The sequence below is a fragment of the Acaromyces ingoldii genome (assembly GCF_003144295.1).
Source record: "Acaromyces ingoldii strain MCA 4198 unplaced genomic scaffold FA10scaffold_3, whole genome shotgun sequence".
NCBI lineage: Eukaryota > Fungi > Basidiomycota > Exobasidiomycetes > Exobasidiales > Cryptobasidiaceae > Acaromyces > Acaromyces ingoldii.
Genome location: NW_020290249.1, coordinates 2,905,367 through 2,929,738, shown reverse-complemented (window position 1 = coordinate 2,929,738; position 24,372 = coordinate 2,905,367). Strand labels below are relative to the sequence as shown.

At 57.0% G+C, this 24,372-nt stretch overlaps 8 protein-coding genes across 8 annotated transcripts; 3 read left to right on the top strand and 5 right to left on the bottom strand.

Annotated features, from left to right (window-relative positions):
* The first annotated feature begins 54 nt into the window (after positions 1–54).
* Positions 55–6,523, top strand: FA10DRAFT_302150 (hypothetical protein). The gene is made up of 3 exons (XM_025525066.1): positions 55–291; positions 383–743; positions 807–6,523. The coding sequence occupies exons 1-3, from the start codon at positions 229–231 to the stop codon at positions 6,272–6,274; spliced, it is 5,892 nt and encodes a 1,963-aa protein (XP_025378164.1). The 5' UTR covers positions 55–228; the 3' UTR covers positions 6,275–6,523.
* Positions 6,524–6,526: 3 nt separating this feature from the next.
* Positions 6,527–8,128, bottom strand: FA10DRAFT_302149 (hypothetical protein). Its single transcript, XM_025525065.1, has 2 exons — positions 7,846–8,128; positions 6,527–7,773 (listed from the first exon to the last, which is right to left on the bottom strand). The coding sequence occupies exons 1-2, from the start codon at positions 7,900–7,902 to the stop codon at positions 6,751–6,753; spliced, it is 1,080 nt and encodes a 359-aa protein (XP_025378163.1). The 5' UTR covers positions 7,903–8,128; the 3' UTR covers positions 6,527–6,750.
* Positions 8,129–8,345: 217 nt separating this feature from the next.
* On the top strand, positions 8,346–10,166 carry FA10DRAFT_279958 (Tudor/PWWP/MBT). Its single transcript, XM_025523585.1, has 8 exons — positions 8,346–8,359; positions 8,415–8,571; positions 8,636–8,693; positions 8,751–8,839; positions 8,903–9,339; positions 9,401–9,477; positions 9,535–9,723; positions 9,789–10,166. Exons 2-8 carry the CDS (start codon positions 8,537–8,539, stop codon positions 9,849–9,851), a joined length of 948 nt encoding a protein of 315 aa, XP_025378162.1. The 5' UTR covers positions 8,346–8,359; positions 8,415–8,536; the 3' UTR covers positions 9,852–10,166.
* An 11-nt stretch (positions 10,167–10,177) lies between these two features.
* FA10DRAFT_267387 (hypothetical protein) lies at positions 10,178–11,673 on the bottom strand. The gene is made up of 4 exons (XM_025521889.1): positions 11,599–11,673; positions 11,460–11,533; positions 11,084–11,279; positions 10,178–10,858 (listed from the first exon to the last, which is right to left on the bottom strand). The coding sequence occupies exons 1-4, from the start codon at positions 11,599–11,601 to the stop codon at positions 10,316–10,318; spliced, it is 816 nt and encodes a 271-aa protein (XP_025378161.1). The 5' UTR covers positions 11,602–11,673; the 3' UTR covers positions 10,178–10,315.
* A 145-nt stretch (positions 11,674–11,818) lies between these two features.
* On the top strand, positions 11,819–13,114 carry FA10DRAFT_267386 (rho GDP-dissociation inhibitor). The gene is made up of 7 exons (XM_025521888.1): positions 11,819–11,875; positions 11,934–12,003; positions 12,060–12,202; positions 12,270–12,427; positions 12,483–12,547; positions 12,613–12,775; positions 12,841–13,114. The coding sequence occupies exons 2-7, from the start codon at positions 11,964–11,966 to the stop codon at positions 12,872–12,874; spliced, it is 603 nt and encodes a 200-aa protein (XP_025378160.1). The 5' UTR covers positions 11,819–11,875; positions 11,934–11,963; the 3' UTR covers positions 12,875–13,114.
* On the bottom strand, positions 13,039–13,742 carry FA10DRAFT_267385 (hypothetical protein). Its single transcript, XM_025521887.1, has one exon. The coding sequence runs from the start codon at positions 13,625–13,627 to the stop codon at positions 13,145–13,147; it is 483 nt and encodes a 160-aa protein (XP_025378159.1). The 5' UTR covers positions 13,628–13,742; the 3' UTR covers positions 13,039–13,144.
* A 2,782-nt stretch (positions 13,743–16,524) lies between these two features.
* FA10DRAFT_267384 (hypothetical protein) lies at positions 16,525–21,520 on the bottom strand. Its single transcript, XM_025521886.1, has one exon. It carries the CDS (start codon positions 21,410–21,412, stop codon positions 16,736–16,738), a length of 4,677 nt encoding a protein of 1,558 aa, XP_025378158.1. The 5' UTR covers positions 21,413–21,520; the 3' UTR covers positions 16,525–16,735.
* A 507-nt stretch (positions 21,521–22,027) lies between these two features.
* FA10DRAFT_128351 (hypothetical protein) lies at positions 22,028–23,860 on the bottom strand. The gene is made up of 3 exons (XM_025517966.1): positions 22,976–23,860; positions 22,818–22,910; positions 22,028–22,700 (listed from the first exon to the last, which is right to left on the bottom strand). Exons 1-3 carry the CDS (start codon positions 23,424–23,426, stop codon positions 22,147–22,149), a joined length of 1,098 nt encoding a protein of 365 aa, XP_025378157.1. The 5' UTR covers positions 23,427–23,860; the 3' UTR covers positions 22,028–22,146.
* Between the last annotated feature and the right edge of the window lie 512 nt (positions 23,861–24,372).

Sequence of the window (24,372 nt, the reverse complement as noted above, 5' to 3'; positions counted from 1 at the left end):
CCTACACGTGAAGTCAGGCCGTGTGCTCCATCCCACAACGCCCTCGCGGACAGGAGAAGCACGAAAAGAGAAACGAGAGAAGAGGTGGAGAGCGTGCACACCGACCATTGCAGCAGCAGGAGAGGCCTCCGACAACCCACAAAGCAAGGCGGAGGGAGGGTGCTCATGCAAGCGCCTACTGCTCGTGCGCTTCCGAGTCTCCGCTGAGCACCGGCACGCAAGCCAGACATGGCCTCGGGGCCGGGTGGCAGCAGCAGCAGCACCACTAGCAGCACCAGCAGCAATCAGCAGGTCAGTTTCGTGCGCTCTCCTTGCCTTCCCGCTCTGTGTCTTGTCTCGCTGCGCATACAGACGTTAGCCACTGACCCCGCTCCTCTAGCAGCTCCTCGAGGAACTCTGGGCGAAGCTCGACGTCGAGATCAAGGTCCGCGATGGCGCCGAGAACCTGCTCCACGTCTTTGCGGCGGAGCACGACGGCGGCGGGCTTGCGTCTACGTCTTCGTCGCCCGCACAGCAACAACAGCAGCAGCAACAGGGTTTAGCAGGGCAACAGGAGCCCAACGGATCGTTCAGCAGTAGCAGTACCAGCAGCACAGGCAGCACGAGCACAGGCACCAGTGGCGCCAACCGCGAGGCGCTCAAGAGGCAAGTCGAGAAGGAGCTCGAGGGTGCACGAGTCAGAATTGCACTTCTGCAGACGCAGATCGAGACGCTCGTCGAGCATACCGAGACGCTGGACTTTGGTGGGTGGTGCAATGGGAGCATGTATTGCAAGGGCGGGAAGCTGACACAGACTGTGAGAGCAGCTGCGTCGCCCTCGGCAGCTACCGATGCGTCGGACCTCGGCAACGGCTTTACTTCGCTAGTACTGCAGCCGGTGGCGCACAGTGGGGAGGCAACGCCCACCGAGGGATGCGCGACTCAAGGTCTGGCTTCACGGAGTCTTGCAGAGCATATGCACGCTAGCCCCGCGAGCTCGCCAACCTCGACACCAACCCGACCACAGCGATCGACCTCTGGTGGTGCAGTAGCAGGGCCTGGTGCCAACGGAGGGGGCCTGGGCATAGGTCTCGATCCCACGGCGGCGGCATCACCGCCAGCGCCACCTGGTCCACCGCTGCCGCCGTTTCTTCTTCGAGGAGGCACAGCGAAGGGCGATACGGAGACCGGTGCACTGGGCGTCGACACAGGCCAGCAGCAGCACCCACCGTCGCTGCACAGGACGCAACAACTTCAGCAACAGCAGCAGCAGCAGCAGCAGCAGCAGCAACAACAACTTCAGCAGCAACAGCAGCAAAGCCACAAGGCGAGCCATCTGTCGGCAGAGAATGCCTTTGCCGTGCGAAGCCACGCCTTGGCTCTCATGCACACCCTCCGTTCCCTCCAGGGAAGACCACCGTCGGGGCTGACTTCCGAAGCGACGGCGGCAGCGGCTTCAGCTCGCCCCGCCATGGGTCCTCCAGTGACGCCATCGATGACGAGGACGGCCCAGCGATCGCGAGCAGCTGCCTTGGCAAGTGGCAGGCCTGCCCACGTCCGCACCCCGAGCCATGCTGGCGGGCTAGGAGACCTGCCGAGACGGCGCATCGAGACCATCTCTCGGCTCGTCACGGCGCTCAACAAGAATGCCAGAGTGCGGTACGAGATGCCGGCCGAGGAGCTCGTCTCCTGCGCATTCCCGTGCCTCGCTGACCAGGCCGGCAAGGAGGTCAGGGCATCGGCGTACCGGCTCATCAGGCATGCCCTGGTGCGACCGCCGTGGAGCCTCGTCAGGACATGCCGAGCAAGGGGCCTGGATCTCTACCTCGTTCGCTCCTTTCTCAGAGACTCGAGATTCGACGTGGAAAAGGAGCAGGCGCTCAAGCTCGTCCGCGCCATCATGGAGTGCGGCGTTGGCAGCCTGCCCGACCAGGGAGATCTCGTCAGCCTGTCGGTGATCAGAGCCCTGATTGCGGGGGCAGAGCACAGCGAGGAGAACCTCAAGCGTCTCTACGTCGAGACGCTGGCCGAGCTGGCCGTCTACGATCTGCCGCTCCTCATTCGCGGCGGCGGTCTGCGCACGGTTCTGCAGGCCCTCCAGGATGGCCAGCCCGAGTTGGCACCCTCGCTCATGTCGCTGCTCCTCGTCTTGGCCGACTCGCCCCATACGCGCTCCTTCTTTCGACCCGGCTTTGACCTCGAGGCTGCGCTCTCGGGCTTGACGGATGTGCCCACGCAGACTGGCGCCGTGTACGAAGAGATGCTGAGGAGCACCGCCATGACTGTCTCTGTCATGCTTCGATCCTGGACTGGCCTCCTCTACCTGTGCATGCACGACAAGCGCGCCATCCGCTCTGTGGTCCTGGCCCTGCGCGTGAATGGTGTCGAGGTGCAGGACAAGATCATGGACACGCTCTACGACCTCTTGACCATTCGAACGGCCACCACTTCCAACCTCTCTACCGCTCGACAATCAGCTTCCAACTCGTCAACCTCCCTTGTCAACAGCACAACATCGGCAAAAGACTCGTCGAATCGCCACCAGCGATACCCGCCCGAAGGCTCTCAATGGGTCACTGGCGATGCCCTGGGTGGCAAGCTGAACCTCTACGACCACTACCTCGCCCTGGTCCTCATCATCTTTATCGATGCGGGCTTGGTGGATGCCCTGGTCCACATCCTCGAGCATCAGGGAAGCAGCGACGTGACGCGAAAGGCGACGCTCGTCATGGGTCAGGTCCTCCAAGTGGCCAACCGAGTCCTGCCGAGGGACTACACGGTCAAGGTCCACTCCTTGCCCCATCTTTTTTCGCTCGCCTCCAAATTTGACCACAGCCAGAGCGAGGACCGGCAGAGGGCTACATCGGCATTGGCGGCTATCGATGGCTACCAGCGCGACAGGGCGAGGTCGGTTGGTACTGGCGACCAGAATGCAGGCGGGCTCAGATCGAGATTGAATGGCCGGACAGGAGGCAACGCAGCAGCGATGGCGGCCACGACGACGTCCGCGGCGGCCGCAGCCACTGCAGCTTATGTTGATGGAGCAGGCTCCTCTCTCAATGGCTCAAACAATGCCACGCTGACGGGAACGGGTGCTGGACTAGGCGCAGGAGGGGCAGGTCCGGGCTACGGCATGGCGCCTGGCTCTGCCACGCTCACGCCAGCAGGCCTCGCGGATGTGGACAACGGCCTGTTTGAAGGAGGCGCCAGCACGATTGGAATGACAGGCGCATCGACTTCGCCAGGACCCTCTGCGACCAATGGCAATGTTCCAGGCTCATCGCCGACGAACAACGGCTCGGTCCATCGCGAGCGGTCAAACTCGATGGAGGACGCGATTCGGCGGGGTCAGAGACAGGTCGAGAACACAAAGCTTCGAACGGCGATGCAGGTCGACGACAACACTTTCCGACAGATGCTTCTCGAGACGCAGGTACTGAGCACAAAGGACTATACCAAGTGGAGCTACGAAACGTTAAGCACCCTGTTCGAAGGCACACTCTTCAACGCAAAGAGGCTCGAGGAGGCCATGCGCGGATCCAAATTCGTGCGCAGGTTCCTCGCCTTTTACCACCCATTTACCATGCGCTTTCCGACGGTGCCCAAGACGGCCAACAACCTGAGGTACACAAAGCTGGGATGCATGACGATCAATGTTCTCCTGTCGCACCAGGAGGGCATCCGGTTCCTGGGCGAGGATAAGCTGTTGCGCGAGATCCGAGATTGCCTCGAGCAGCTCCTACCGAACTCTTCGGCATCGATTGTTGCTGCGGCGATGAGGCCGGTCATGTCCAAGGAGAGCATCGAGACGACGCTGACGAGCGGCTATTTCGACATGCTCGGCGTCATGACGAGGTCCAGCGAGGGTGTGGGTCTGCTGGGGCGCTTTCGCATCTTCTCGGCCTTGCATCGCCTCATTGATCTGCCGGGGCGCGACGACCTTGTCCGGCTCGTCATCAAGCATTTTGACTTTACCGTCGAGGGGCACGGACGTGTGCTCTTGGCCAAGATTGCGACGGCGACTTCGAAACCGATGCGGCTCTTGGCGACCCGATCCATTGCCGCTATGATCATCCAGGCAGCACTCGGAGGCGGAGTCGGCGCCAGCGGTGCCTCAGCAAAAGCTGGTGGTGGTTCCGCCTCCTCGGCGGGCACGGCCGCTGCGGTGGGCAGTGGTGCTGACGACAGCGAGGGGCCAAGCGACTGGCTCGTCAAAATGCTCGTTACGCAGCTCTATGACATCTCCAGAGAGGTCCGAGAGCAGGCCGCCAAAGCCCTCCTCGACGTCTGCACCACGTCAAGGAGTGTGCTAGAGACTGTCGTCTCGATGCGGCCGACGCTGGACCACCTGGGAGAGACGTCGCACCCGCTCCTGCTCACTTTTCTGTCCACATCAAAGGGCATGCAGTACCTCTTGCAGAGCGACTACATCGATCGAGAGATGGACGAATGGTTTAACGAGCGCAACCAGCGCTACGTCGTTCAGCTCGAGATCCTCCTTGCCCGAGGCTTTCACATTGACAGGAGCCGGGACGACGCGGCCCTGGCCTCCATCTTTGATGGGACTGTTCCCGCGCATTTCTATGGGGAGCTGGCAAAGACGAAGGAAGGTTGCGACATTCTTGCCAAGAAGGGCCACTTTGTCGAATTTGCCCATTTCATCCGACAGCACGGCCTGGAGGACAGCGATGCCGAGGTGCTTGCGAAGCTCAAGAGTGTGCTGTGGGCCGTGGGCAACATCGGGGCGACAGAGGGCGGATTTCCGTTCCTCGAAGCCGAAGATGTCGTGGAGATGATCGTCTTCATCGCAGAGAACTCCGAGGTGCTTTCGATCCGTGGCACCTGTTTCTTTGTCCTCGGGCTTGTCTCGTCGACGCAGAGAGGGGCAGAGATGCTTCACGATTTTGGATGGCAGTCGTGCCAGCAATCGCTTGGTCATTGCTCTGCGCCACGTACGTCGCGTCAGCGAGCACAGACCGGTCCCGACGTCGTGGGATCTGCGCACTATGAGGAGGTCACCGCTGTTTGCTTGCCTCTGGACGTTGACGCCTTTGTGACGATCCCGCCGTGGAAGGTGAAGGCGAGTCTCGATCTGTCGTACCTCGACCTGATTGCCCCAGAGACACGAGCCGAGCGGCATATCATGGAGTCGATTTCGAACCTGGGCAACTCAATCCTGGCCAACAAGGCCTCGCGGACGCTGGCCAAGCTCAAGCAGCGCCACAAGCGAAGGTTCCTCGATGACCCGAGGCTGTTTGCGAGGGCGCTGGATCTGCTCGATAGCCACCATCTGAGGCAGCCGGTCAGACGGTACATCTGGGAGCTGTTTGAGGTCCGCTTGGATCAGGCCACCGTCGACGGGATCCTCGATGCGAAGAAAAGACTGGTGGAGAGGTCCCATCACTCTGCAAGGCGGCACCACGGAAGCGAGTCCAAGAGGACGCAGCATGCTCATGTTCGGGCTGCTTCCTCGGGCGGAACACCATTGGCATCGAGCCCGCTTACTGGTGCGACGCGACAGCTGGGTGCAACGCTTCGAGGGAGCGGTGCTGATCTGCCAAAGACGCACAAGAAGAGGACACTGTCCACGGCGGCCGCGGCGGCGAGAGCTCCACCTTCTCCGTCTATGGCGGCTGGAAGCTTGCTTCAGCCCTCGCCGATGGAGCAGGCAGGCGAAGCTGCCACGGGTGCTGCAGAGGGATCCGTCAGTTCCGCTGATGCTGCGACGAGAAAGAGATCCGGAGACGAGGTGCTGCCCACTGGAGACCTTCATGATGAGGATGAAGGCGATGTGCTCGATGATGACGAGTCGTCCTCCGAGGATGATGAGGAACGACAAGATGTCGTCGAGGGCGCCGTCGAGGAAGATTCGTCCACGTCTAAGTCGTCCAACGAGGAGGAGGAAGAGGACGATGATGCGGGAGGAAATCTGCAGCAACTCGCCTTCAACCAAGATTTGAAAGCCAAAACGACGACAGAAGTCGACGCCTCAGCGGCTGCAGAGAATAAATTGCAGCTGCCCGTTACCAGGCCCAGGAGGGCCGCCACGACTGATGGAACAAAGCTGACATCGACCTCGTCTCAGCACTCGGAGGGAAACGACGCACTGGCAGCCCTCCAGGCCAAGCAGAGGAAGAGGGGCTTGACGACAGACGCTCCCCAGCCATCGCCGAGAGGAATGGGCCACCTGCCGAAGCTTCACCTTGAACCGAAGCGCAGAGTCATCGGTGGCTTTGCAAGCCCCTTGACGCCCCCCGTCGACACATTCAACTCCAACACACAGCCCTTCTTCTGAGAGGGAGAAGGTATACCATTTGACTTCAGCGAAGTCGCCATTCTCACGTCAGGCAACGTGCCTTTCCCATCTTTCCTTTGAATGCCCCTCTCTTTCATCCTGAAAGGTCCTTTCTGCCTCTTGTGTGCTCCTGCTACATTTCCACAAAATGCCTCGATATCCTTTCTCCCCCTCATCTTCACTTTTGGAGGCTTCGCTCGCCATTGTAACACTGTACAAGTACTTTCCCAAGTCGATCACTTTCGCCCCATACTCAAATTTGCAGATTGCATTGAAGAAAAGGATCTTGGCCGTTCTCTAAGAGGAGAAAGATGCATTTTGGGGGGCGGGAATGTTGATGTTGTCGACGAAAGAACGGCAGCGAGAAGAAAGGAGAGAAGAATGTGTGATTACAGAGATTGGAGAGAGAGAGAGAGAGGTTGTAGAAACACAAGGATGGTTGGGGGGATGCAGAGAGGTCGGAGAAGCAAGGCAGTTCAAACCTCGACGTTGGCCAGCTTGGCGTTGGCTTCGTCGATGTCCGCGTCGTCGTTCTGATCGGCCTTGCCGTCGTCCGATCTGGCCTGCTCCCAATTCTTGAAGTACTTGTCCATGTCGAACTCGTCTCCGGCCCCATCCTCGTCCTCTGCTGCGAACATGTCAGGGTTCAGCGTGAACATCTCACGGCCGCTCAGACCAGCCAGCTTGTTGGCCTGGGCCTGTTGTTTCTTCTTGTTCTCGATGGCTTCCTCCTCGGCTTGCTTCTTGTCCACCCGCTGCTTTTTCCATGTAGCGAAAGTCTCGGCTGTCACAGGTGTGAGATTCGATCCAAGCTGGTGCCTGGCTGTCTCGAGGAACTCTTCCAGCGAGATCTCGTTTGCTTTTTCCGCTTCCTCCTTCTCCCGCTTCTGTGACTGGAGCACGAAGCCCGGAGGAAGTCTGTGCTTGTACATGCACTTCTCTCCGCCATTGGGGCACTCCCAGAACCAGCCGTATTTCCCATCCTCGACAGCTTGCAGGAAGAACTTGCAGACCTTGTCCGTAGTGCTCTTTGGGTTGCCGTGCTTGCTCAAAATGACGCTGTCCAGCTTTGCCCGGTCCCACTTGTCCATCGTGTCGTCCTTCTTGTCGTCGCCCTCTCCCCCATTGGCCGACCCATTGGCAGCATTCGCATCGCCCTCTCGCATGTCCGTGTACAAGTCCTTCTTCTCCGTCTTTCTCGATGCCTCATCCTTGTGCGCAAACTTGCATTTGCCCCCTTTGTCGCAGATGCCCGCCTTCCAAAAGGCGCATGTAATCGTCTTTGGGTCCACGCCAAAGGGAACCCGCGGCTGCGCAATGGCAAACGACGGGTCTTCTTTTCGTGCCTTCTCGGCCTCGGCCTTGAGCCGCTTCTCATCCTCCTTCTTCTTCTCCTTGGCCAGCTGCTCCCGAGACTTGCCCGCTTGCTGCTGTTGCTGTTGGATGGTCTTTATTTGCTGTTGCGCCTTTCCGCCCTTCTTATTCTTCATGCCGAATGTCTAGTAGCACGAGGTCAAATGTCAAAAGTGAGTCGGCTGCTCTCGATGCTAATGGTCTGCGGGCCAGCTCACCTTGTCGACGGCCACCTTTGCGGGGGCGCCGCCGCCACCTCCCTTCTTCGGCGGCATATTGGCTCCTGTGCTCTATATCGTCGAACAATCACAATGCCTCTGTGAGGCTCTCTCCGGATTTGAAACGCCGAGGAAAGGTCGCTTGAATGTTGTCCAGTATGATGAGGTCGCCTGCTCGAACGCTCGGCCCTTGGCAGCTGTCTGCGATCGCAGAGGTGATGGTGATCAAATGTTCTTCACACAAACCAACCTCCATTTTTTCTCTTCCTAACGACACACCTCGCGCGAGCGAGCGAACTTGATTTTGTATTCAAATTTTGCCTCGCCAGTATCTCATTACAAGGCCGCAGAGTGCTTGTATTAAGGAGTCACGTGTGCATCTCGCTCGCACGGTCTGAGAAACGCGCTCTCTTCTGAGAAGGCGCGCTACGACCACCATCCACATCCTACGTCTACCTTTCCTTACCCGACGCTGTGAGCTGGTCCGCGACACATCGACGACCGGCTTGTTCAGGTGAGTGAGTACTTTCACATATGCGGACACGATCCTAACTTCTACCTCTTCACAGACATTCGAAGCATATAGAGCTTCCCATCCACCACATTCAGTACTGTGGAAGTGTGCGCAAAAAAGGGCCGACGATTGTCGAAGAAGCCAACCCGACTCTAGGCCCTGGATTCATCTCGCAAAATGGCAAAGGAAGGAGGCTCAAAGTCAAGCAGGTTGTGAGTTTAATCATCCATGCCCGCAAGTAACGATACGCTGATATACTGCGTGGCCCACGTCCAGCTCTCCCGACGATGTCGTGCTCGGAAAAGTAAAGGGCTACCCTTCTTGGCCAGCGATCGTGCGTAGATCGTCTCTGTCTTGGTCAGGTTCCACTCGCTCATTGTTTCTTCCACAGGTCGTCGACGCAGCAAATGTGCCCAAGAGTGTCGTGAAACAGAAGACGCCCGGAACTGTCATTGTGCGCTTCTTTCCCGATGCCGACTAGTGAGTTGCAACTCTCTGCTGCCTTTTCTATTCCCTTTCCGGAGCTGAAAGACCTTGAAACAGCTCTTTCAACAAGCCATCGGAGCTTCGACTTTTGGACAAGCGCGAAATCGATGCATATCTCGGCGACCCGCCTAAGAAGGGCAGTGACAAGCTGATCAAGGCGTACAAGATCGCGCAGAACCCCGCCGAGTGGAATGACGAGCAAAATGAGATCGTACGAGAGGCCGAAGAGGATGCCGAGGAGCAGCAGGATGAGCTCGAGGGGGACGATGGGGAGGAGGAAGAGGCAGAAGTGGTGGAGGAGAAGAAGAAGAGCAGCAACAGCAAGAATGGAAACAAGAAGAAGGCGCCGCCGTCAACAGAGAACAGCAGTGATATTAAGAAACGGAAGCTGGGCAATGGGGAAGCAAAGAGCACCGCAACGCCTTCCAAAGAGGACCCTAACACGAGCGTCGGAGATGTCACAGTCGATGCCGAAGGTGACGGTGAAGAAAAAGGTGAGTGTCTCCCTTCTCGAACGACAGAGATGGGCACAAGGCTGATCATATACTTCTAAAGACCCCAACTTCGACAGGCTTCATGCCATCCGTCATGCGCTTCAGAGAGCATTCGTGCGCGGCCCCATCGATTCAGACGTGAGTCCATCCCTTTTCGCCAGTGTTGGTGAACCGCAGACTGATTTTGCCATGCAGAGCATGCCCGCCTACTCCCAGACCCTTACCGAGGCAGAGAAATTCGATGGCATCAATGCTCGGATTTTGGTGCAAACGAAGGTGCACAAAGTCCTCAAAAAGATGTTGCAACTGGAGAAGGGTGCAATCCCCCGAGATGTCGAATTCAAAATCTCCGAGAGGTCCAAGGTGCTCCTAGACAAATGGCAGGTGAGAAAAGAATGACGAGGTGGCAAGATGGACGACTAGCTAACTTGCCACTTTTCGAATCACAGGAAGTCATCGCCGGCGCGAAGAAACCGGAGGCGGAAGGGACGGCGGCTGGCACGGACGCTTGAATGAATGGCTGTTTTGGATCTCATCCGCTCGAATATGGCTCAAAATGGAGCCAGATGAAAGCAAGCTTCTCGGATCTCTGTCTCTCACCCCTAGCCCAGTCATCTGCGGGCTTCTCTATTTGTTATATGGTTCCTCTCTCGCCTTCGCTCCCCCTCCTTTCCCCTTCTCTCTTCGTTACTCGATTGTTGTACTTTTTCCAAAACTCTATAAATCTGTCTCAACAACCACCTCTTTCTTTCCTTTCTTTTGATGTCTCATCTGTACCTCCAAAGAGACAAAGAACCTTTCTGACTGAAAGAGACAATTTTGAGGGGGCCAATGGAATGTGAAGTGTACGAGATATGATATAGTCGATGGTTGGGGCTTAGGGGACACTACGTACAGGGTAGCCAATCCGGGATATGAAATGAATCGATCGTGACCAGTACAACGACAGAAAGAGAGAAGGGCCAAGAGAAAAAGGTCAGAATGCTTCATCGTCGCGTGTCGTCGTCATTGTCGTCGCAGTCATGGCAGCTGGTGCCTTGCTCAGCTCCAGACTGCCCGCAAGGTCCAGCCTTGGAAAGTTCATTTTCTCCTCCGAGAGTAGTCCCTCGCCGTACACGAGCAGACGAACAAGCTGGGGCAATTTCGGTTCCTTTCCCTGTGATTGGCTCGTGAGAATCGCGGCATTGAGTTCGCCAGCAGTCTTGAGCCGCTGGGCGGGTGTGAGGAGCTCGACGAGACTGGGCGGAGCTTCGAGGGTAGCATTCTTCTTCGAGCTGGACGTGGTGCCATTCGATGGCGCACTGGCTGCTGCGGCAGGGGAGGAGAGCTTGGGAATGTCAAAGGCCAGCAGAGCCATGGTCCGTTCCAGCTCGGGCAATAGGTCCGGGTGCTCCTCAGCTCGGGGTGCTAGCTCCTCCGCAGCAAAGTGCAGAGCCTCGTTGATGTTGTTAGATCGGATGAGCTCGATGAGTCGTTGCTGCTGGAGGTGGAAGAAGAGGAGGGGATTCGTGTCGAGGATCTATAGGCAGCTCTGACGTCAGTATGCAGGATCTCTCAGACAGAGGTCGAAGCAACGTCTCAGAAGTTTATGGAACATAATCCGCAAGTTTGGACATGAAAGAGGAATGACCTTGCCCCTCCTCGAATAGATTCGAGCAAAGGCAAGACCACTACTCTTCAGCCCTCCTCGGCGTGGTGCATGTATAGAGTCATCCTTGGAAGGTGTGCAGCGACAGAAACTCACCTCTGGATCCAGTTCATTTACTCTCCCGATAGCATCCTCAACGTCTCCCCTCTGGATGGCACTCCGAATAATCATTCGGTTCTCGATGCTCTCCAGGTCGACTTGAGGGCTCATGCCAGTCTCGACTGAGAACCTCTGGGCAGCATCCTTGTATCCTTCAATGACGAGGTAGTCCATCACGAGGCGATTCAGGTCCCTGCGGTAACGAACGTTCGGTCAGCGCTTCCTCCTTAGACAACAATGAGAAAAGCATAGGGAAGAAGGCGTTCAGTGGGCAAAAGTAAAAGAGGTTGTCGATCTCATGTGGTGTTCGGAGAGATTCCCACTTTGCGTATTGGTCTCATCATTCAGACGGAGCGGCCTCGTTGCAACTCACTCTTTGCTGACGGGCACCTCGTTGAGCTTTTTCTCCCACTCCTTTTGGGAGAGCGTCGGCCGTTGTTTCGTGGTCTGCACGCGTACCTGATCAGCACTGGATCCTTTCCCGCCAAAAGCATGGAAAGGCACAGTCTCACCATCTTGCTTGCTGCTTTGCTCCCGCCTCTTCTCGTCGATCGAATGAGCGGGAGAGAGGTAGGGTGAAAGAAAGGAGAGGGATGAGCGACCAAAAAACGAAAAAGACATTCTGCTTGTTTGACCTTTTCCTTTCCACGTGTCGTTCCTAACAGACTAACCGGCCGAGGGGCCGTGCATAGTGTAAGTTGGCAGCCAGTGTTCTTCCTCCCCCTCTCCTTTTGACGATCGTTCACCTTATCTCTGGTTGCCACGCCCCTTGTTTATCATTCCTCATTGGTGAGCACAGAGGTGCCGGAGTGGCCTCAATGGTCGTGATGCTGACAGGTAAGATCAGGTACATTTGCGGACAGATACAAATTTCACCATGGCCGAACGAGTCGCAGACGAGGAGCTTCGCCCGACAAGTGAGTTAGTTGGGCAGTATGCTCGGTCACGAGCCATGAGCTGACCCATGATCTAGCTACGGAGGGGTACAAGCCGGGTGAGAAGAAGTCAGTAGCCGAGTACGCGCAGCTCGACGCAGAAGACGAGAGCTTGGCTCGCTGGAAGGCCTCGTTGGGCATTGGTGCCGATGCCGGGGCTGGGGATCCTAGCAAGCCAAAGGTGAAGTGATGTCGCTCGCCCTCGTCCTGACTGGCTCATCTCACTGATGAGACTGTCTCGTTCACAGCTTACGTTGCACTCAATTTCGCTTGAATCGGCCACTGCACCTGGTGGAAAGGTGACAATCACGCTCGATAACCTCAGCAAGGAGGAGCTAGAGAATCTCAAGAAGAGCCCAATCACCGTCAAGGAAGGTGTGGAGTACAACGTCGCTATCTCGTTCTCGTAAGTTTCATTATTCTCGTCTATTGCATCGAAGCCTGACGTAAGCCCCCGGTAGCGTCGGAGCAGAGGTCCTCTCCGGGCTCAAGTATCTGCACGTTGTCAAGCGCGCCGGTGTGACTGGTGAGCCACCTCCTGCCCTTGATCGCCCCTGTTTGTGCAGAGCTGACCGAAGTTTGCCGCTGCAGTCGACAAGCTCGAGGAGATGATTGGCTCGTATGGTCCCCGTCCAGAAGCATACGTGAAGCGGTTTGCGACCGAGGAGGCGCCCAGCGGCATGCTCGCTCGCAGCGGCAGCAACACCGTCCGGTCAAGGGTCATCGACGACGACGGTAACGTCTACGCTGACTGGTGGGTCATTCGTGTCATCTCTTTGATCTCGGTAGCTCGCAAAGAGACTGATGGATCTGTGACAGGACCTGGGTTTTCAAAATTGCCAAAGACTGGTAATGGTCTCTTATATCGACCGCCGTCCGCCGTAAAACCGTCCATTGTCCCCTTACCCCGAACAGATATCGAGCATCCCATTTTTTTCTCTCTCATATTACAGTCACACATCGTCATCGCCATCGTCTTCCATTCACACGTCCCCTCTTGTTCCTTACATTCCTCGTCCTTTCTCCTCAATCTCAAGTGGCCGAGACCATGATATTCAGTGAAAGCAAATCAAATGCAAAATGACAAAGGAGGTCAGATGCGGGCATCTGGTACAGAAGCTAGTCAAGAACTCGTAGAGAGCTCGAGGCCGAAGAAGGAGATGGCTTCTGCGGCCGCGTGTCTCATGGCTTTGGCCGTGTAAGCATTCTCGCTGTCGCCCTTGATGGACCAGCCGTGCGTGACCCTAGGGAAGTAGACAAACTTGGAGAAGACGTCGTGCTCCTCTGCACTCTTTTCCGCGACGAGCTTGGCGGCCTCCTGCTTCTCCTTTGGGAACTGTTTGTCGACCTCGCAGCACATGTACAGGCCAGGCACCTTGACCTGCTCAAAGTCTGATGCCTCGATCACAGAGGGGTGGGCAAAGGCGACGGCGTCGACCTGCGACTCCTTGGGCGCATTTTCCGAGCCGAGGTAGAGGACAGATGGGGCGCCCCAGCAGAAGCCGATGGCGCCGAGCTTTTTATGACTCGTGTTGGCGGCCCGAATGTCAGCGACGGACTTGGCAACGATGGGATAAGTGGGCTCTCGAGGGAAATACTGAAGCATTTTTACCGTTGTTAGCTCTTCTTTTGGCTTGCAGCAGTGTCATTAGGGCAGGGGTCCACAAACCTTCTTGAGCAGGGCCGGCACGTCCGGGTCCTTGTCCGGGTTTGCCTTCTTGAACGCCGTGATGCTCTCGCCATGGAAGTAGTCTGGCAGGTAAACGCGGGCGCCGAGCGCCTCTGCGTACTTGTCGGCGAGGACGCGGGTGTTGATAAAGTCCCACCCATAAACGTCCGTAACCATGACGATGGCCTTGTCGGCCGTCTCAGGGCCCGTCACGTAGACGTCGTGGTCGCCAATCTTGGTCTCGCTGCCCTTGGCGGTGCCATTCTGGAAGTAGCCCTGCTTGCAGCAGTCGAACGCGTCTGCAGATGCCATTGTGTCGGTGAAAATGTGTGCGTGAGGTGTTTGGTTGCCAGAGAAGAATCGTGGCGAGAAAAAACCTGGGTCAACATGCCCGTCTCATTCGGCAAAGCCGAAGTGGAGGATTTGGATCCTTCTCGCGCGCGAAGTCTATTTCTGTCACATGTGACACCTTGACGCCGAGGATTTACGCTACCCACTGTCACGATCGCACTTTGGACTGGGTCTACCGTCAAGGCAGCGCAAAATCGCTACTTTTCAGAGACTTCAGAGATGGTCGTAATGTACTATTATGAAGTCACAATACTGGAGCAGCTGAGGAAGGACGGCGGAGAAGAAGAAGAGACAGACTTGCCATGGAAGAACCGCGCTGCGTCGCCTAAGATTGCCCAGTTCAAAAGGCTGAAGTGCCTGCCCGCTGCTGGAGGAAAAGTATTTGCCCACTATCAAAGTTGTCAGTGCGCTACACCATCCTCTTTAGGGAGACATGAAAAGGCTAATGTTACGTCTCGCTCCCCTGAAGAGTCTTTCGTCCGCCCTGGAGTTCCGGCGTCGAGCGGTGCGGGCGTCATTACCGGTAGGACATAACTTCACGTGTCGGCGACCGACTGAGCACACTCTCGACGCCGCTTTCGTCTCCTCGTTCGAGAGTTCTGCCATCACATAGGATTCAGATCTTGCTTCTCCTACTGTCGAATGAGCACCTGGAAGAGCATTTTCCCCTGCGGAGGAACCATGATCGACGACACGTACGAACACAATCAGGAGGACGCTTGGAGCATTACGGCGAGAATCGGTCCCTCGGCGATCAATGCCTTACCCAACGAAGCTCTCGTCGAGATTTTGGTTCAGTTGGGGACGGTTCAGGCAATCAAAAGGGTTTCGGTCGTCTGCAAGCTTTGGGACGCAGTGATTCGGAACACGCCGCGTCTATTTGAAGGTGTAGACCTGGGGTACTTCGCTGTCGATAGCCTGGAGAGGATCGAGACCTTGCAAAAACTTGTCCACCAGGGACTTGGCGCCAGCCGAAGCTGTATTCTGAAAACGGCTCATGTCTACTGCGACCTTCATCGCTTCTCTGGACGTCCCGAGTATATGTTGACAGGATCACGTTGCACTTGGAACGATGGGGACATTGAGAGAACATATTACGATGTCGCAATCGGAGGGCGCTGCTCGGTTTTCGATGCGAGCAAAGAGGCGATTGAGACCTTCTGTCGGGCAAAAGACAGCCACAAATTGACCGAAGCTTGGTTGGAAATGTCTCAGGCAAACGAGCGCCTTGGACAGGCAAACAAGCGTCTTTTACAAATTCCTTGGAGTATTAATCTCAATATCCAGGTAAATGGGATCTTCGCAGCCACCACCTTTCCAGCTTGCAGCATCGACCGACGTACCTTCATCACCTTACTCGGGCGTGCGAAGGGATTGAGCTTCGGTGATGTCGATCGAGACTTTGTTTTATCATTCCTCTCCTGCAGACCGGCATCAGTCACAACCCTCAATATTACCGAAACCGTCGATAATGCAGATCGAGGTCCGCATGTCGATCTCCTCACAGATGGTACAACTCTGACGCTCGACTGGGTGCACACTCTGCGCTTAAAAGGAATTCAGCTCAATAGTGCTAACCACGAGGAGTCCGGACGGCGAATCATCGCTCCTCACTTAGCCAGACTCGACCTGAGCTATTATCAGCCCGATCTCGTGCTATTGCGTTCAGCAGCAAACACTCTCACAACTCTGCGTGCTTGCGACCTGTCCTTAGTCTCTGGACAAAGCGACAGCCTGTTGGATCTTGTGCTGGGGATGGAAAACCTGCAGCAGCTGGATATCGAGATCGATTCACCCCTTTTTTGCAGGGCATTTTCGAAGTTCGACGCCTCCGGACGGTTTCCTTGCCCACGTTTAAAGTCTTTGACAATATCCGAAGCGAATCGGTCGCCGTGCTTGCTGACGTTACTCAAGCATCTTGTCGATTGCTTCTACACTCGCGCTCAAAGCAAAATGTTGGACGCACCAACTTGGTTGAGCGCATCGAGTTGGTTCGGTCATTGGAAAAAAGATAGAGAAGCTCTGGAGGGGACGCAAGGGCATGAGAAGCAAGGAGCAGCTCCAACGTCGTTGGAAAGGCTTACTGTATGCAGCCTCGTCTCGTGTTACCAAAACGAGGACCTGGATGGAGTCTTGAAGCTCATGGTCGCACTTATCCCTGAATTCGACATTATTCTAGATTCCGAATTCGACATTCCGTTTAGTGAAGGGACGTTGGAAGAAGAGCAGCTGTCCCAACAAGAGTTCAACAGAAAGCTAGATGATCTTTATGAACTCGAATTCAACGAGCCCTTCGTGCGCTTAGAGTGACGATCCACTACCGTCGCTGACTCCCACCTCTTTGGTCATACTCCATCTCTTATCTTGTTCGACTAACCCGTATAAAGCTACAAATATCTTTATGAAACAATGGCAGATTCGGCGCTTGAAAATCCCTTTTTTCTTTTTAGGAGGGGACTGCTTTCGTCAGACAGCAGAATGCAGCAGAATGGACATTTGATTAGCGATACGGAGGAGCGAGCTTCCCATGATGATGAGGCTCTCCAGCAATCCATTCAGCATAGTCTATGTACAGAACACAACGTAAAAAAGCCCGTCCAAGGTATGCGAAAACAAATGAGGCGAGAAGTCAGGAAGCGAAAGAGAGAGAAGGAGAGGTGAAGCGAGGGAGAGTCGCAATTAAACGAGACAATATTAGATCGGTGGCCGTTTGGCGTCGTTTTCATCCATGAGCGCATCGCCCGTGGCGGCCTGCGGGTTCGTCTTTGTCACGGCCTCTTCGACCGCCTGGACAGGCTCCTTGGCCTTGCTGGCCGCCTTTGCCTTCTTGCCCGTGCCCTTCCACTGGTGGATCCTCGCTACATAAAAGAGGACAAAGCAGAGGCCCACATTGAAGGCAATGTAGGCCACGATGAGGCCCAGATTCCTAAAGCGGTGCCCCACATCGAGCTTGAAGTTGTTCGTGCTGAGCAGCGTGAGGTACGTGTCGGCCTGCCTGTACTGGCAGTACGAGCAAGTTCCATCTGGCAACGTCGTGTAGTAGCCGGCGCTCGTCTGCTGGAAGCGGCCGAGATACGCGTCGCACGACTGGCCAGCGGGCGGGATGACGATGTTGGCTTCCTTTGCCGTGCACTCGACGGGTTCGCCTGCCAGGACGTTTCCGAGCAGTCCTTCGAGGAGGTAGGTGAAGGGCGACAGGGGCACCATCCACGTCGACCAGAACGTTGGCATCTGCGGCGGAGGCTGCACGACGCCGCAAAAGACGATGACGAAGCTGAAGAAGACGGAAAACAGAACGCTGGCCAGCATGGCGTTGGCAGCGAGGGCTGCCATAGCGGCTGCAAAGGTCTGGAAGTAGATCTCGAAGAGCATCAGCGCACCCCACGAATAGGCGGAGCGAGCGCTGTTGAAGCTGAACTGGATCATGAACCACCAGGGGAGCCAGAACAGGGTCCCACCGACCATGTTCCAGGGAATCTCAACGACAAGGGCGGCGAAGAGCATGACGGGCCACGAGTAGGCCTTGCTCGGCCTCTCGCGCGCCTCATACAGGCCACGGAACGAAATAAAGACGGGCTGGAGCTGCTGAGAGAGTGACGTGGACAGGACGAGGGCCATGAAGATGGAGAAGAGCTTGTTCTGCAGCGAGGCGACCGAGTAGAGGCGACCCTGGCCCCAGAAGGAAGAGCCGATGAACAGGCCAGCGACGAGGTTGAGCAGCAGCTTGGCGCTCAGGTAGACGGGCGACCTCCAGTAGTGGACGAAAGCACGCTTCGTGACGAGTCTGAGCTGCGTCGCAAACGAGGCAGCATACTCCCTACTGCCTCTCGACTCGTCCTCCTTGGATCGCTGTCGCGCCTGCTGCTCAGACTCGATCCTTTGGATGTCGGTATGCATCTTCTTGCACAGCTTGCTGTCCAAAAAGAGCTTGTGCCAGTCTCGCGTGGCCGTCGACGCCGCACCGGCGCCAATGACATCGAGAATGTACTCTGCGGGGTTCTCGTCGGGTCCACACTCCACTCCGGACCGCTTCTGGAAGTAGTCGAGGAGCGTCTCGCAGTGATGGCCCAGATCGCCAAAGTAGACCGTCTCACCTCCCTTTTTGAGGAGGAGCAGTCGGTCGAATTGGTCAAAGAGCTCGGCCGATGGCTGGTGGATCGTGCAGAGAATAGCTTGTCCGGCGTCCGCCAGCTTGCGCAGAAATCGAACGACGCTCCATGCAGCCTGCGCATCGAGTCCGGACGTGGGCTCGTCGAGGAACAGGAGGAGCTTGGGCCGCGCGGCGAGCTCAACGCCAATCGTCAGGCGCTTCCTCTGCTCGACGTTGAGACCCTCGCCGACTTCGCCCACGATGGCCTCTGCAAACGGCTCCATCTCGAGCATGCGAATGACCGTCTCGACGTACTCGAGCTTTTCCTCCTGCGGCACCTCGGCCGGCTGACGGAGCAGGGCCGAGAACTGGAGAGCCTCACGGACAGTCTGCGTCGAGAGGTGCGTGTCCATCTGCTGGCAGTAGCCCGTGTCGGCCTGGAACGAGCGAGGGAGAGGTCTGCCCCCGACCATGAAGTCGCCGCTGATGACGCCAAAGTCGACGCGCTGGGCGAGGACGTTGAGCAGCGTCGTCTTACCCGCTCCCGAAGCGCCCATCAACGCGGTGAGCTTGCCGGGCGCGACATACCCAGACACATTGTTGAGCAGCTTCCTCGGTTCGCCCTTGATGAGAATGTCAAAGTTGACATTGTGCCACGAGAAGACGTCGTCCGACGCATGAATTGCCCGCTTCACTTCCTCGTCCTCCTTGGCCTCTGCAGCGGCGATGGCATTCGGACTCATCTTTTCGACGTCGGCGTCCGTCTTGGGCGACGAAGCGGCCGACGACGAACCGCCCTTTTCGCCGTCGCTTTCGAGGTCGCCAACAGCATAGGCGGCATCGAGGGCATACTTGGGTGCCTTGGACCGCAAAAACACCATTCTTCCGCCCGTCGCGGCTGGGTCCTTTTGCCACTCGGAAGCGAAGCAGTAGATAATCATGAAAAAGATGAAAAAGGCAATGGTGATGCCGGCATTCCTGCCCGAGTGAGCAAACGTGTATCCGTAGTTGACCTCGAGATACTCTGATCCATCAATGGTCGTCGCACCGGGCTGACCACCAGTGACGGCGCAGACCTGGTTGGCTGGCGAGACATTCTCGTACCCCGGGCCCGAAGGCACGAGGGAAAGACAGGGCACGTTCTTGAGCTTGCGAAACTCGTTGGTCATGAGGATCTCAAAGGTAAAGGCGATCGGGTTGCAGTACGAGAGCCACTTCCACCAGACGACCATCGACGGACGTGGAATGACGTAGCCGGCGTAGAGGGCCATGTCGATGATGGCCAGACCGGAAAGCATCGTGGCGACAGCCTCGGACCTCGTCAGGGCCGCCAGCATGCGGAAGAAGGCGACGAGGGTGATGGTGACGAGGAGGACGGTGAAGAGGAAGATGAACCAGGCATCGGGCGTGTAGCTGAGCCCGGTGAGGTAGTAGATGACGACGCCAAAGGCCAGAATGGTGGCAAAACGGATGGGCAGGTCAAGCAGGGTATTCGCCAGCGCGTCTGCAGAGGGGTGGATCATGGCGAAGCGATTCTGGCGAATGACGATAGGCCGCTGCGAGTAGCCGATGGTGACCTCAGTCATGGCAGTAAAGGCGTTGAAGAGGAGCGAGAAGAAGAGGACACCACCACGAGAGAAGAAGCCAGAGGTGTCGGTCGGCATCTTGTAGAAGACGGATCCAATAATGAGGGCCTGGAAGACACTGGCGCCAATGACGATGCTCTGCGTAGGCAGGTCTCCCACTAACACCTGGGCTCTCCTCTTGATGGCCAGGCGGATCTGCTGGGGCCAAGAGATGATGAATCTCGAATTTGGTCTCGTGTGCTTGGCCTTGTCCTGCTTGAAGAGCGAAGTGTAGTCGCGCTTGTACGTCTCGTCCTTGTTGAGCTGACGAAGCTCCTCGAGATACGCCGTCGTCTCTTCGTGGCAGCGTTTGCCCAGCTGCGACTCTCGCCAGTAGTGCTCAAACTCCTGCGCGGTCCGCGGTGCACGGCTCTCGAAGCCCGGCCTCACGATTCTGGCATAAGGGTCAGTCAGACTGACGAGGAAGTCAGCTGTCGTCTGACGGTGGTGCGGCTCGTAGCCCATCTCGTAAAAGTAGCCGAGGGCCTCTTCGACGGGTCCAAAGAAGATCTGCCTTCCCTCGTACAGCAGCGTCACCTTGTCAAACATCCTCGTCAGCGACTCGCCGGCCTGGTAGATGGAGGCGATCGTCGTCGTCTTTCCTAGGTCGGTGCCGATCCGAAGGGCGCGAATGAACTCGACGGCTGTGGATGCGTCGAGGCCCCTGCTGCTGTTGTCCCACAGCTGAATCTTTGCCCTCGTTGCCATGACCTCGGCCACGCTCACGCGCTTCTTTTCACCGCCCGAGACACCGCGGATCAGCTCGTTGCCGACCTTGGTGTTGAAGGTGTGGCGCAGACCAAGGACAGTGCCGAGGACCTGTCGGACCAGGCTGATGTACTCGCTGCGCTTGTTGCTTGCCGTTGTGAACATGACCCTTCTCCGTGCCTGGGGCGCTCGGGTTGCTGCAGCGAAATCGAGCGTCTGCCCAACGGTGAGCGTAGGAAAGTGGATGTCGTCCTCGGGGCAGTAGGCGACGTCAGAACGAAGGAGCGTATCAATCATGGTATGATCAAAGCCCTGGTAGGACACGGTGCCCGTGATGGAGCGGAAGCCGTCCCGGTAGCTAGCCAGGGATTTAAGCAGCGTAGTGCATCCGCTTCCCGGCCTTCCCAGCACCAAGAGCATCTCGCCCGGCTTGACGTGGCCCTCGAAACCGTGAAGGATCGTCTTGATAGGTGGGTAGCGCATCGCCCGTATCGTAGAGCCGATTCTCAGCGGCTCCGTCAGCACGTCGCCGATGCTCTTGGAGAGGCCCACGCCAGCGCCGATGCCAGTCACCGTGTAGTCCTGGAACGCCAAGCCCATCGACCGACTCCCGTGCCCGCCTTCATCGCGCCTCTGGAGAATCTGCGTTAGGAACGTCTCGAGGTCGAAGCGGCCCGCTTCGTCGAACGGATCTGCCGTCGCCGGCCTCGTGTCCTTTTCCACATCGTCACCATCGGCATCGTACGTCGTCGTGACCTTACTCTGCGCAGTGAGCTGCCGAGTCAGACTGGCCGTGCCTCGGGGGTCGAGCGATCCGATTGGAATCGACTTGTTGCTCCGGACCCGCTCCAGCCCGTCCGGCCGCACTTCGTCTCGCGCCTCGCCATCGTCTCTGTGCTGCTGCACCACCGTCTCGATCTCATCACGCGACTCTGTGCCGCCGCTCATGATGAACAACCTTGGATCCGATGCGCAAGCTGCAAAGCGCTGTGGCGGATCAGCAATGGAAGCAGCTTTGACAAGGTCGACGAAAGGGTTTCGCACCGCTTATTTCCTTTCTTCTCCCAGCCTGCCTCTTTATCCTCCAACAAAAAAAAAAAAAGGCAGCTTCATATTCCCGCGATGTGGTACGATTTGCCCGGAAGGAGATTTCTTCTTATTTTTTTTTGTTTCACTTCGTCAGCAGGTCCACCTTGAGGCTAAATTGTTTGTCAAAAGGGGCCTACGGATGTCAGCTTACCTCGTTCCTAGTCGCTGCCTTCCTTCTTTCATTCTCGAACAAAGAGGCCCCTGCACCGCACACTGTCCTTGCTTGTCATTGGCCAATAAGTATCAGCCTATATCGTTCCATCAGCCCCGTCCTCTTCTGGTGCACTTGGTGTGTTCCCCCTCTCCGCCGCCCCCTAGGGACGGCACAACAAGCAGATACAAAAAAATCAAATAAGTCGGAACATGCGTTCTTCCGTTTTCAGACCCAAAAAAAGTGGCGGAGCACATCGCGCTCGGAAATCGGATCCCGGCAAGTCCACGGAGGAAAGCCAAGGCAACCGAGCAGGAACCGGCGAGCGCTTCGCCAACGAGGCATGGTGGATAGTTGTAGCAGAACGGCGTGTTGCATTCGCCAGCAGTCAAGCAGGTATGCGATAGAAATACAGATGCAGAGATCAGAGAGAGCAGCAGGATCAGAAGTCATCGTCGGGCTCGCTCTGGGCAGAGGCGGACTCGACGTCTGCGTGTGTCAGATTGGTCAGTTGAGACACATGCGGTGGGCAGGCTAGAACGAAGTAAGCAAGATACCCACCAATGTATTCGCCGTCGCTTCCTTTGCTCCTCTCGATACCGCTCTGGCTGAGCGGTAGGCCTGTCGATGCCTTTGCCAGGGCATCGTTGGGCCTCGATGACCCGAGAGGGACGTCAGGACTAGACGCGTTGCCATCCGAGTCGGCTTCCGATTCGTCGTCGTCGTCGTCTTCCTCTTCGTCGTCTTCGTCATCGTCTGCATCATCACCGCCGTCGTCATCGTCTTCCTCGTCGTCGTCGGCCTCCTCCCCGTCCTCATCGTCACCGTCCTCGTCTTCGTTGTCCTCTCGCTTTCTCTTTTTCTCCTTGCCTGTGCTTCCCTTGCCCTTGAGACTGCTGGCCAGAGCTGCGCTTGTGCTGCTCTGGTACCGATTCGGGTTCAAGGGGGATGCCGTCAGGGGCTGAGACGAGTTGGCTGCCGCACTCAGCACTGCAGCTGGGACCGACGAGGCATTCGGAGGCGGAGAGTCAGAGGGGCCAGTGCCCTCAGCTGTTCAGAAGACAAGATCAACAGCATGCTTCAGAGACGATTAGAGCAGAACGGTGGGCTCACGAGTGCCTGTGCGGGCCTGTTTCGCCTTTGGACCCGGGCTGGCGCTCGCCGTTCGTTTACCGCTGTGTACGCCCAGCGAGTCCGCAAGAGACCCTGACAAGATGGACTGTCAGATGGAGGCAGGAGGAGTACAGGGCAGCACGGGGGCAGGGACTTACTGCTCTTTCTGTTGCCGCCTTCATCGTCGCTGGTAGCCGTCGGCGTGGGTGTGGGAGTGCCCATTCTGCTTCCATTGCCATTCGACTGCGAAAGGCCCGCTCTTTTTCGAGCCTCGAGGGCACTCTTGACCTTGCTCCGGTCCTTTGCCGCCCCGCCAGCCTTGCCCTTTCTGCGAGCTATGCCGCCCTTTCCGACACCAACACACGAGGCCAGGTGCTGCGCGTAGCGGTTTGCTGATACCTGGCGGGAGCAGACGAGGCAGGCTAGCAGCGGATTGTTGTGATAGATGTCGAGGCCCTTGGGCTGCGGTGTTGCAGCTGCACTTGCTGCCTCTCCGCTTGCACCGTTTGCTGCAGACCCTTCCGTACCATTGCCGGCATTGGCTGACGATGCGGCCGCAGGCGCAGATTGGGCATGATGCTCGGCCTGACAGCTGCATACAGAACCCATTCTAGCATGAGCTGCAGGTCTCTCAATATCCCAAGCCTCTCTTCTTCTCACCTGGAGCGACAGACGGGGCAGCCTCCCTCAAGAGAGCCCCGACACTTTTTCTGCCTCGTTGTGAGCGAATGGGCGTACAGGGCCGTGTCGATGACGATCTCCTGGAGGAGCGTGGCCAGGAACCGATTGGCGATGAGGTACTTTGCGTCCTCAGGGTTTGCGCCGCTGGCCCCGCCAAGTCCATCGACAGAGACGTGCGGCTGTGGCGTCTGGTCCACGGTCGACAGACTGGTGGCCATCGACGACGACCGCCGACTGTTGCCTGGCTTCGAAGGCATGGCCGACGAACCTCTTGAGAAATAAGACGCCGGTAGCTCAGAGCTTGTCTCACGCCCTATGCGCACCGATGTCTGCATGCGCTCTCGGCCGGGGAAAAAGGGACGCGAACGCACGTTATGTGCGCATGTACGCCTCTGGACCCACAGTCAGCCCGAGGCAGGAAGCCTTTTTTAGTCTAGTCCAGCTGCGAGAGTATTTGCAATATTTTTTTCTCTCTCTAGCCTCTAGCCTAAGTCGATTTCAATTTTGATTTTTTTTCGCGGGGAGAGGGGGGCGGACGCGTGGGGCGCACGGACAAAGGATAAATGGAAGAGCAGGGAGATCAGAGCTTAGGCTATTCTATGGACGACGGGTTTTGCTTCGGCCGCGATACAAAAGGCGGGAGCCGCTGGGAAAGAGTCGGGCTTCTGGAGTTTGGGTCAAGATTTGATGAACAGCTCTGGTGTGGGAGTCCAGACGGTGACTCCAGTCGTGTGATCGCAGCCTTTGCTTACACTGTCTGCAGCTGGAGAAGCAAGAGATAAGAACCAAAATTTGGCCTCTCTTCGAAAGGACAGTTCCTGAATTTGCGCTTAGCTTTTTTTTTTTTTTTTTTTTTTTTTTTTTTTTTTTTTTT

What these genes read in the sequence shown, in the direction of transcription:
- FA10DRAFT_302149 (XM_025525065.1), bottom strand. Translation starts at nt 7,902, where the DNA reads ATGCCGCCGAAGAAGGGAGGTGGCGGCGGCGCCCCCGCAAAGGTGGCC. An exon ending in CAAAGGTGGCCGTCGACAAG is followed by an intron (nt 7,774 to 7,845) that starts GTGAGCTGGCCC and finishes TCGTGCTACTAG; the next exon opens with ACATTCGGCATGAAGAATAA.
- FA10DRAFT_267387 (XM_025521889.1), bottom strand. An exon ending in GAGGTGCCCGTCAGCAAAGA is followed by an intron (nt 11,280 to 11,459) that starts GTGAGTTGCAAC and finishes TCGTTACCGCAG; the next exon opens with GGACCTGAATCGCCTCGTGA. An exon ending in TAAATGAACTGGATCCAGAG is followed by an intron (nt 10,859 to 11,083) that starts GTGAGTTTCTGT and finishes AGCTGCCTATAG; the next exon opens with ATCCTCGACACGAATCCCCT.
- FA10DRAFT_267384 (XM_025521886.1), bottom strand. Translation starts at nt 21,412, where the DNA reads ATGAGCGGCGGCACAGAGTCGCGTGATGAGATCGAGACGGTGGTGCAG.
- FA10DRAFT_279958 (XM_025523585.1), top strand. Translation starts at nt 8,537, where the DNA reads ATGGCAAAGGAAGGAGGCTCAAAGTCAAGCAGGTT. An exon ending in TTCTTTCCCGATGCCGACTA is followed by an intron (nt 8,840 to 8,902) that starts GTGAGTTGCAAC and finishes ACCTTGAAACAG; the next exon opens with CTCTTTCAACAAGCCATCGG. An exon ending in TGCTCCTAGACAAATGGCAG is followed by an intron (nt 9,724 to 9,788) that starts GTGAGAAAAGAA and finishes TTCGAATCACAG; the next exon opens with GAAGTCATCGCCGGCGCGAA.
- FA10DRAFT_267385 (XM_025521887.1), bottom strand. Translation starts at nt 13,627, where the DNA reads ATGCTTCAGTATTTCCCTCGAGAGCCCACTTATCCCATCGTTGCCAAG.
- FA10DRAFT_302150 (XM_025525066.1), top strand. Translation starts at nt 229, where the DNA reads ATGGCCTCGGGGCCGGGTGGCAGCAGCAGCAGCACCACTAGCAGCACC. An exon ending in GCACCAGCAGCAATCAGCAG is followed by an intron (nt 292 to 382) that starts GTCAGTTTCGTG and finishes CTCCTCTAGCAG; the next exon opens with CTCCTCGAGGAACTCTGGGC. An exon ending in TACCGAGACGCTGGACTTTG is followed by an intron (nt 744 to 806) that starts GTGGGTGGTGCA and finishes CTGTGAGAGCAG; the next exon opens with CTGCGTCGCCCTCGGCAGCT.
- FA10DRAFT_267386 (XM_025521888.1), top strand. Translation starts at nt 11,964, where the DNA reads ATGGCCGAACGAGTCGCAGACGAGGAGCTTCGCCCGACAA. An exon ending in AACGTCGCTATCTCGTTCTC is followed by an intron (nt 12,428 to 12,482) that starts GTAAGTTTCATT and finishes AGCCCCCGGTAG; the next exon opens with CGTCGGAGCAGAGGTCCTCT. An exon ending in GGTAACGTCTACGCTGACTG is followed by an intron (nt 12,776 to 12,840) that starts GTGGGTCATTCG and finishes GATCTGTGACAG; the next exon opens with GACCTGGGTTTTCAAAATTG.
- FA10DRAFT_128351 (XM_025517966.1), bottom strand. Translation starts at nt 23,426, where the DNA reads ATGGGTTCTGTATGCAGCTGTCAGGCCGAGCATCATGCCCAATCTGCG. An exon ending in AGGCGGCAACAGAAAGAGCA is followed by an intron (nt 22,911 to 22,975) that starts GTAAGTCCCTGC and finishes CCATCTTGTCAG; the next exon opens with GGTCTCTTGCGGACTCGCTG. An exon ending in ACAGGCCCGCACAGGCACTC is followed by an intron (nt 22,701 to 22,817) that starts GTGAGCCCACCG and finishes CGTCGGTCCCAG; the next exon opens with CTGCAGTGCTGAGTGCGGCA.